Raw genomic sequence first — 10,222 nt, 5'->3', positions numbered from 1 at the left:
GACATTTATGCCGCATGTGAGGAGAGATGCACCTGGTCCGTCGGAGGCAGGAGGTGAGCGAGGAAGGCTTTTCTCAACGATGGGAAGTCTTTCAGTGGAGTCGTGCAGCATGAGTAATAATTAGAGAGGTTGACAAAGGAGGGGCGGTTCTGAGGTTGAGGGACCAGCAAAAGTGTGGGGCTGCGAAGCCACGGGCACATCATGCTCCAGTGGACGTCACGGGACACGAGACCGGAGGGGGTCAGAGTTAGGAGTGGAGGGGGAATATGGATTCCAGACACACTGAGTAGATTAAACACCCACCAAACCTGGTGAGAGTGTGGGCTGGGATGGAGAGGATGAAGCGATGGCAACGACTCCTCCATCTCTGGCAATGTCAGGGCTGCCATTAGCCCAAAAGGGGTCTTTGTTTGAATTAGAAAAAGATACATTTTCTTCCTGGCAGATGGAAAGCCTGTGGCAGGAGGAATGGCGTGTGTGCAGAGCCCAGGGTGGGTTTCAGCTTCCACTGGCCCCTTGGCTTGGTGCTCTTGTGCAATGCACAGTCTGAACAACTGTCAGGGGCGGACGTGGCCACTTGCATCATTAGTGCAAATATGGAGAGCGAGTGGAACTGGGCGGCCGTGAGAGGGGCAGTGACACGCTCAGTGGTGAATGTGCTCAGTCTGTAGTATTTAGGGTCACTGTTCAGGGGGACATATCAAATAAGAAGTTGGATATATGATTCTAAAACACTGGGGAGTACAGGTGATTTGAGTCCATTAAACTTTTAAAAACTTACAGGTAAATTGTAGTTAAAATTATTCAAAGGGAATGACCTTCTGAATTATAGCTCCAGTGGGACTTCTATAATACTAGTGGTTGGTTCTCCAGCATGGTTAATCGCTCTATCAAAAAACTAATTCCAAGTAACTTATTAAAGAATGCCTACTACTACTACTTACTAATGTACCAAAGGATGGTCATGATAAATTGGATTGGTGAAAAGTTTTCTTCTCTGTTGCAGATTGCCGTGCTATGCCTTGTATGACTAGGACCTCGTACCTAGAACACCTCTGCCTTGACACTTGTGCAGACTCAGACCATGTGAGTACAGAAGCTGTATAGGAAAATTGCAGCGAATCCTAATTGGTTAGTTCAGCTAAGCAGAAAACCAAAATTTCGTGAGAGGGAGGACCAAAGAAATAATATCTATTTTTTGTGACATGTATTCTAGATGAGGTGGAAAACTTATCTCTTATCCTCATTAATTTATTATTGTACTAGGGGCTATAAAATCAACAGTGAAATTTTTGTGTCACCTTATTTATCAGGGTATTTATGACAACCAATTATAAGAAGTATAATTGAAAGCATGGTTATTTTTGTTTGTTTGTTTTTGTAATTCTAAAGGAGCAAAAACCCTATCACTCTTTCTGTGGCACTGTTTTGCAGAAAAACACTGCTAAGGAGTGCTAAAGTGGCAATGAAACAGCCCAACAGGAAGAGGAAGCTCAGGATGGATTCCAAAGAGCGTTTGAATCAGGATGGATGCTTGGTAGGTTGTCAGTTCCTGGACCCTTCCTGAAGTTTGTGCTCATTGTGGGAATTTGCAGTGTAATTGTACATTTCCTACAGTGACAGCAGAGGTGTTTTTTTCAGTCACTCGAAACCGGTTGCTTCTGGTTGAGTTTTATGTAGAGTGGTATAGAATATATGTGTCATTAACTGTGGTCCATTTTAAAAGGCGATCTTGGGAACTCCCTGGCGGTCCAGTGGTTAGGACTTGGTGCTTTCACTGCCGAGGGCCCGGGTTCAATCCTGGCCGGGGAACTAAGATCCCATAAGTCACGCTGTGCAGCCAAAAAAAGTGATAATCTTCATATGAAAGGTGAAAGGAGGCCTTTTCTTTTAAAAAGATGGAGGTAATTGATCATTATCAAGTAAGGGACAGAGGTTGTGAACTCACTGTAGGGATTGTGTTTATCAGTTTTTTAATAAATTTATTTATTTTTATTGATTTATTATTTTTGGTTGTGTTCGGTCTTTGTTGCTGTGCGTGGGCTTTCTCTAGCTGCAGCAGGCGGGGGCCACTCCTTGTTGCGGTGCGCGGGCTTCTCCTTGCAGTGGCTTCACTTGTTGCAGAGCACAGGCTCTAGAGCGCGCGGGCTTCAGTAGATGTGGCGCGTGGCCTCAGTAGTTGTGGCTCGTGGGCTCTAGAGCGCAGGCTCAGTAGTTGTGGCTCATGGGCTTAGTTGCTCCATGGCATGTGGGATCTCCCAGGACCAGGGCTCGAACCGTGTCCCCTGCATTGGCAGGAGGATTCTCAACCACTGCGCCACCAGGGAAGCCCTATTTTAAGGAATTGACTCATGCAGTGATGGGGACTGACTAGTGGCAATCTGGAGACCCAGAAAAGTGTTGATGTTACAGTCTTGAGTCCAAAGGCCATCTGGAGGCAGATTCCCTGTTCTTCAGGGGGAGGTCAGTCTTTTTTCTTGTAAGGCCTTCAGCTCATTGGATGAGGCCCACCTCACTGTGGAGTATAACCTGCTTTTCTCAGATTCTACTGTTTAAATGTTAATTACATCTGAAAAATATGTCACAGTAACATCTTGACATCTAGAGGGCATACATTACATCATGCCTCTAGTTCCCTGTGCTGTTTCCTTATGACAACTTCTTGTATTCCTACAAATGTCAGGGTGGGCAGAAGTGACCAGGAGACCTCCTCCGTGGTGATGGTTTTGGGGATGGTAGGCCATTAGAGCGTTCTCAGGGGCTCTCGTCATTTATTTGGGTGTGGGTTTTGGTGTCTTCATGTGGGTTGTAGTTGTGCATTTACACATTATGCAGTGGTGAAGTGACACAGTGTCATACTTACATTCTTCGGCTTGATGCCAGGTTGGTGTGGCTCCATGACCTCCAGGCATTAAATGAGAAGTGTCCAGCGATGATCTGGTCTGAGGTTGGTTTTAAGATGTTACATATAGGCCCACGTCAAGCTAGAGAGCTGTTTCCTCAGCCTCAGCCCCACTGGGAAGGGGGGTGGCTAACGTGGGGGCTGAGGTCCTGTTCCCCTTGAGGTCCAGACGGGACCGGTACCGTGAGCGCCGAATGGTCTAAGTGTGTCCCAGAGAACTAGCTGTCTAAGAGGTTGCTTGGATCAGGCTTGGGGAGGCCTGCACCTGTCTTGAGTTATGTGAGGATGCTGTTCTTCTCAGCATTTTAGGTCTGCTGTGTCATGTCTTCTGAGGAGAACAGGGTATTTGATGTGTTTAAAGTTAGTCTTGGACAGTGGTTCTCGTGCTGTGGTCTCTGGACCAGCAGTGTCAGCATTGCCTGGGAGTTTGTTAGAAATGCAACTTCTTTGGTCCCACTGTAGACCTGCTGACCAGATGCTCTCGGGGTGGGATTCAGTGGTCTGTATTTTACCAAGCCCTCCAGGCAGTTCTGATACACGGCCATATTTGAGAAGCATTGTCCCAGGGAAAAAGTTGGACACATCTTACCTGCTAATAGTGCTAGAGCTAATCCATATTGTCTGCTGCATATTTAAAAAATATTTTAGTGTAAAATTTGAGACCACTTCTCCTATCTAAATATATTTTCTACTTTTTCTCAGTATCATTTCCCTTTAAGCTGCTAAAATTGTTACTGCCCCGTCTTAGTTCTTGTTACCTTGCCCTTCAACATGAATGAATATTTAACCTGCTATCTCATCTGTATCGGCACAAATCCCAATTTTCTCCTAAAGCCCAACTTGGTTTCCAATTTAATGCTGGTGCTTTTACCATTATTTCCATCCCACACTGGGGTTTTCGGTTTTGTGAACTCCAGGGGTGCTCAGCACTTACTACTCAGGTGCTGTTTGAGCTTGGCACCTTGCGTAGCTGGATTTCCGAAAATATCTGTTGAATGATGTTCCTGGTGTTTAATAACATCTCCATGCAAATGGACTTCTTTGATCAATAGTAAGAAAATGATATTTCCGAGGGCCATATTACTCATCTGAGGTCTGAGGTGTTTAGAACATAAAATTATTTTAAAGGATATTCACAGAAGATCAGGGGAAAGATGTGCATTTGGGGTGAATTCCACGTTGCCATGTCCGTTTGGGGCTCATTGCCAGTGTCCATTTCCATTAGTTAAGTTGAATGGTTTAATTCACAAAGCAGGGTCACATCTGTGGCTGCATTCACCGTGGAGGGAAAGGGGTTCAGTCACTGAAATCATGTTTGAATTTTGCTTGAAATATCAATAACATCCTTTACTTTCTATGTTACCCTTCTTGTTTTAAAGTGACATTTCCAGCCAGCCAAGCAAAATAGCATTGGCAGGTTAAGAACATAAAACATCAAACTAATGACAGTTGGGTGCTTTCTAAACATCTGCTTTTGAGACAGTGATGTCAGGAGATGTGATAATTTTTAGATGCTGATAGTAATATCTGTCAATGAATGTCTTCCTAGACTAATATTTCCATGTAGAATTTCAAAATATTTATTTATATTTTTCAGTATGCAGACACATGGTTAAAAAAGACCAAATAGTACAGACAGGTATTGAAATAAGAAGTAAATTCTTCACTGAGTAAATTCTCCCCACACCTGCTAAACCCACAGTCTTTTCATAAAGGTGTGACCACTGTTTACACTTTCTTGTGTATCTATATAGGGATCAACAAACAAAACAAGAAAACAAAAAAGAAAGCTAAGAAACCCAAATCCTTTATGCATGTACACATATATACATAATACCTACATATACATAGCCCAGATGGGCTTACACTCTGGCTATTGTTCTGTACTTCACATTTTTGCACTTAAGCATGTATATCTTGGAGATGCAAATCTTCTCATTGTTTTCAGTGGCGCATAGTATTCCACTCTGTGAATGTACCATAACTTATTGAAACAGTGCCCTGCTGTAAACATTTAGGTGATTTTTATTTTTTGTCTTTACACACCAAGTTACATCCAGTGTTCTTATTCATATATCTTGGTATACTTTTGCAATTGACTCACAGGCAAAATCTCACCAGTAGAATCCTTGTCCTGAAAAGTTCGTGCCTATAAAATTTTGATTCGCCTTTCACGTCGTCCTGCAAAGAGGGCATCCCAGGTTACACTCTGATACCACCCGTGACGGTGCCTCCGCTCCTTAGGCTTCGTCTCACGTCTTACGTCCCGTGTGCTCAGTTCTGCCGTGTGGACGACTTGCCTGCTGGTCTGGCAGGTGGTGCTGCCGCAGACTTGAAGAGAGGGCTTCCCCTGCCCTTTGGACTCCTTCTCACATCATGCTTTTCACAACATCCCACACAGAGATGAGTGTCATGCGGGTGCCTTGGTAGCCTTGGCCACCCCCCACCCCTAGGACTGCTGACCAAGTGTGGCCACATGGTAACTGGGGAAACGAAGCATTGTTTTCAAAGTGGTTTCGTGGATGTTTGGTGCGTACGTGGGTGTTCTGGGCATAAAACCCCAAACCATGTGTAGGCTGTACAGTTTCAAATTCCTTTCATAAAAATGCAAGTTTCTCAAATGAAAAAAGGAGATTTTGTTTGACTATACAAGAATAAAGTACGTGTGGTCTGATTGTGTATATAAAATACCTGATGCTGAATAAATGTTAGTGCCCATTCTTCCTCTCCCTCTGCAGCTCTTAAAAATCTGTGAATCTGTACCTAATTCATGAGTTACGAACTTTGAGAAATAGAAATATGAGGCATTATTTATTCTTAAGCATCTTAGAGTATTGCTGAATAAAAGAGAACTAACTTAGGTCGAGTAATGCAGTGTGACTAAGATCTGAGGTCCATGTAGCCTTCAGAAAAAAGTAGGATCACTGAGGGCAGAGTCTGACCTTGAAGGATGAAGAATATCTAAGATATCCATATTTAATGCTTTATTTAGTTTATTTAAAAATAAAAATATCTAATGCACATGTAATGCTGTTATATAACACATGGCTCTTAAATACAACCTGGTAAAATGCAAAATGAGGGAATACAAATTATTTGCTTAAAATCTGGATGTTCTGTAGGCAGCTAACCTTGAGAGAGAAGGAAGTTGAAGGGTCATAGCTGGGACTGTCTGGCCAAGGAAGCAGCAGGAGGCTGGGTTGGGGGCTGGAAGCAGATACGACGACCTGTGTGACATCTAGCGGGATTATAGTGGCTGTAATGACTTTTCTGACTGAGCAGTTTTGTAGGGTGAGTGCTGGGATGCGAGTCAGGGTATTTGGATTTTGGTCTTTGGCTCTGGTGGTAAGTAGCTCTGTGACCAAGGACAAGCCCTTCGCCAGGCTGACGCTCAGTTTCTTTGTCTCTAGAACAAAAGTCTTGGATTAGAAGATTTTTAAGGGCCTTTTAATTTCAGTAAGTCTAAGTTTTGGTACACAGTGAGATAGTAAGGTGAGTGGGGTGCATGTGGGTGGCCAAGTTCAGACGGTCTTGATGTTGGGGCCACTGGACTTGACATACCAACAGGAGGGAGCCGTGGTTGGCTGCAGCTGGGGCGGAGTGCAGGGCAGTCTTTTTTATAATATCCTTAAGTAGACATCGAAAAAATGTTTAGGGTAGGATTATTTCATTGTCTTATTTTTTCAGTAGTATCTGATTTTTTAAATCCTTTTGTTGCCCCACACACGACTGATAGCATCTTGTATCAGCGAGTAGAATCCATTTATATGTGGAGGAACTGCAGAAAGGAGCTGTTAATAAAAGTGTTTTAGATTTTTTTCCCTTTTTTTGGGTATAAGTCTTAACAAATACTGTTTTAAAATATACCTGAGTTTTTGTTTTTGTTCACGTGTAGCCAGGTAAACGGATCAAGACGATTGCCATTGAAAAGGATAGTTTGTGATTCCCATTTCCCAAGAGGAGGGGGCACATCACACCAGACAGGGCCCTGTGGGGAAGCACCAGAGTCGGTCAGGGGGCAGCAGGGGCGAGGGGAAACCAGGGGCAGGAGCCTTTATTGTGGTTTTCTCGGAAATGAACGGGGGAGGCAAGGTGAGCGAGCTAAGCAGGTTCAGGAGTGGCTAGTTTGGATAATTTCGGTGGTTTCTGGCTACCGGGCTGTCTCTGATCGTCCAGTACCTGGCCCAGGGTTGGTTTAGGGCAAGTGGATAGTGTCCCAGACTGCAGGAGCTGGTAAGGAAAGGGGAGTGGGCTGTGGACTCAGGAGGCATGACCCCGGGCTCGTTGTTTGCTGTCTCCAGGAATTGGCTCACACTGAGAGGGACAGTCCCTCCCCGGTCCACAAGGCCGCCAAATGTCAGTCACAAAATACGGAAAATAAAAATCGTGATGAATACAATTACGAAAGAGAGATTCCATTCGGGGTATTTGAACGAGATGAGGGCATTTGCCTCTGTGTCTGCATCTCAATTCCAGTAGAGCAATGGGAACCAGCCTGTCCTGTATTTTTATCTGAAAGGTTAATTTCAGTTATCTTCAGTCTGCGTCCCACGTGGGATCAGAGCAAAAGAGAATTTTGAAAAGTAGACTTGACACAGCAGGTGAAATTTAAATAGTAGTTTATTACTGGAGATACTGTATAGGATTTTAGTGTTTTCTATAGTTCCGGAAACCAGTAGGTATCACCCTTCGTTCTTCTTTTTTTTAACCAACTTTTTTTTTTTTCAAAGTTTAGGGCTGCTCTGTTTATTTATTTATTTATTTATTTATGGCTGTGTTGGGTCTTCGTTTCTGTGCGAGGGCTTTCTCCAGTTGTGGCAAGCGGGAGCCACTCTTCATCGCGGTGCGCGGGCCTCTCACTGTCGCGGCCTCTCTTGTTGCGGAGCACAAGCTCCAGACGCGCAGGCTCAGTAGTTGTGGCGCACGGGCCTAGTTGCTCCGTGGCATGTGGGATCTTCCCAGACCAGGGCTTGAACCCGTGTCCCCTGCATTGGCAGGCAGATTCTCAACCACTGCGCCACCAGGGAAGCCCACCCTTCATTCTTGTGGAAGAGGAACAGCAGGATGCTTGAACGTCCTGTGCTCAAGGACCTGTCTGACAGCGAAAGGAAGGGGTGTCATCTGATGGTTCCACGGTGACGACCTGAAATTGCCAAACACAAATCAGTGGGTGAAAACCCTTTTACTTTACTTCCTTGATTGGATTTCTCAGACCGGGAACAGTAGGCACTGATTAATTAGAAAACATCACTGTAACGTGTAGTAAAAGTATATGATGCATCCAGGGCCATCAGGAAGGAACAGAATGTCAAGCCTTTTTGGTAATTTTCCCAGCTCATAATCCTCTCTTCCAGAACGATGGATTTGAGTTGGCTAATGGAAATGTACCACAGCAAAGACTTATTTTATGTTCCTTAAACTATTATCTCCCCTTTTTCAGAGCAGTGTTCTTTTTTTTTTCTTAAAGCTTTATTTTCAGTTTTCAGAACTAAAGTTTGAAACCTGAGAAGGCATAGTAATGGTTTTGTTTTTCTCAATTCATCTTGATTTCCTGAAGTGTTCTGTTTGAGAGGATAAGGAAAAGTGCTCATTTTTCCTTTTTTAAAAAGATTAACTCTATTCATTAATAACAGTGTGGATTTACTACCTTTAGGAAATAATTAATTAACCCAGACAGACGCAAAGAATGTTAAAGCTAGCAGGAGCTTTGGAGAACATTTAGTCCAATCCCTTTATTTTACAGACAAAAGAAATCAGATCCAGAGAATATGTGTCATTTGTTCCCAGTTACCTAGCTCTTTGGTTAGCTAGGTGGGGTTGGGATTTGGCCTTAGGTTACCTGACCCCCAATTCAGCATTTTTTTCTGCCCTATTATATGATATTAAATCATTTTTTGTTTGCAAAAAAAATGTCCTAAAAATGAGGTCAGTATATCGTAAGAGAAATGTAAATTTATTCTGTAATACAAAATCATGATCTTTCATGTGTATGTCTACATATCTATAACCTTACTCCATCTAAGAAAACATATGGACATCAGGAGCTTGAGTAATTTAACTTTGAAGCGAAAGGTAATGTTATTTTTGTGAGGAATATGTTTTTTCTATCTAGGTAGAATTTCAGTAGCAAATAAAGAAGTGTGAACCAAACATTCTAATCCACTAACTGAGTGACAGACAGCACATTATATATTTCTTTTTATATTTGAATGATACAGTGATTATAGAAATGCTTCAGTAGCTGTTGTGCTCACATAGCCAACCCTGTTTCTTGTTACCATTTCAATTTTGCAGTAGAATATTTATGAGAAGAGACTTGCCTTGTTTTGAATTACGTAAATTTCCTGTGCATTGAGTGGGTAAAGAGGGATGGAGTTGGGGTGAAGAGCTGCCGTAGAAAATTAGACCTGATTCAGTTCATCATCTCACATGCAGTGGAACAGAGGTAGATAGGATTGGGTTACTGCCTTCCCGTTTTCCCCTCCCCCGTGACCGTGGACTTGCAGCGCCTTGTGTGGTCCACAGACCTTCAGCAGCAGCAGCAGCTGGGGGCTTGTTGGAAACTCGTACCCTTAGGCCCTCCCCAGACCCACGGAATCCAGATGTGCATTTTAACAAGCTTCCCAGATGATTCACATGCATGTTAAAGTTTGAGGAACACTGGGTTATAGTACGTTTTGTAAGGATGCAACTGTATTACTTGCACAAAGATATCCATGATAACTTTGGACACAAAATCTGCTAGGCACAAAAGTACCATTCTTGAACCTTGCATTCATGCCTTGAGTCAGCAAGTATTTGTTAAGCTGGACGAGGGGCCAGGCTATGCTTTGGGGAGGAAAGATGGTTAAGACCCTGTCTGCCTTCAGTAAGCTCAGCAAAGCGGACGAGACCAGTAAGAGAGAAGCTGGTCATGCGGTGTGGTAGGCCCAGTATTAGAGATTTATACAGGATATTTCCAGGCTTCAGAAGGTTACCTGACTTAGCATGGGTGAGGTGGGAAGCAGAGAAGAGGAAGTAGGATGAGAGAAAGCCTCCCGGGGGAGAAATAGGCACATGTTAGCTTTCTATTGATGATAACAAATCACCACAAGCTTAGTGGCTTATTACAACACATTGACTGTTAACTCACACTGCCTGTAGGTCAGATATCCAGGCATGGCTTAAATAGATTCTCTGCTCAGGGGCTCAAAGGGTAAAATCAAATGGTTGGACTGAGTTCCTCTTGGAGCTCTGTGGCCTCTTCCGAGCTCAGATGGTTGTCGGCAAAATTCAGTTCCTTGTAGTTGTAGGACTGAGGTTCCTGCCTTCTTGCCAGCT

The 10,222-nt window shown here is 43.5% G+C and overlaps 1 protein-coding gene across 1 annotated transcript in view; it reads left to right on the top strand.

The window, feature by feature from the left end:
- Positions 1–1,030: 1,030 nt before the first annotated feature.
- The window catches only part of L3MBTL4 (L3MBTL histone methyl-lysine binding protein 4), a 308,220-nt gene continuing 299,028 nt past the window's right edge, over positions 1,031–10,222 (top strand). The window contains exons 1-2 of the mRNA XM_061169140.1: positions 1,031–1,086; positions 1,435–1,537. Of these exons, the coding sequence (XP_061025123.1) occupies positions 1,466–1,537 (72 nt within the window). The 5' untranslated portion in view covers positions 1,031–1,086; positions 1,435–1,465. The remainder of the gene's footprint in view (positions 1,087–1,434; positions 1,538–10,222) is intronic.

This window comes from Eubalaena glacialis, chromosome 15 (assembly GCF_028564815.1).
Source record: "Eubalaena glacialis isolate mEubGla1 chromosome 15, mEubGla1.1.hap2.+ XY, whole genome shotgun sequence".
In the NCBI taxonomy this organism is placed as follows: Eukaryota; Metazoa; Chordata; class Mammalia; order Artiodactyla; family Balaenidae; genus Eubalaena; species Eubalaena glacialis.
The sequence above is the reverse complement of the archived record's forward strand: the minus strand, read 5'-3'. Positions and strand labels throughout refer to the sequence as shown.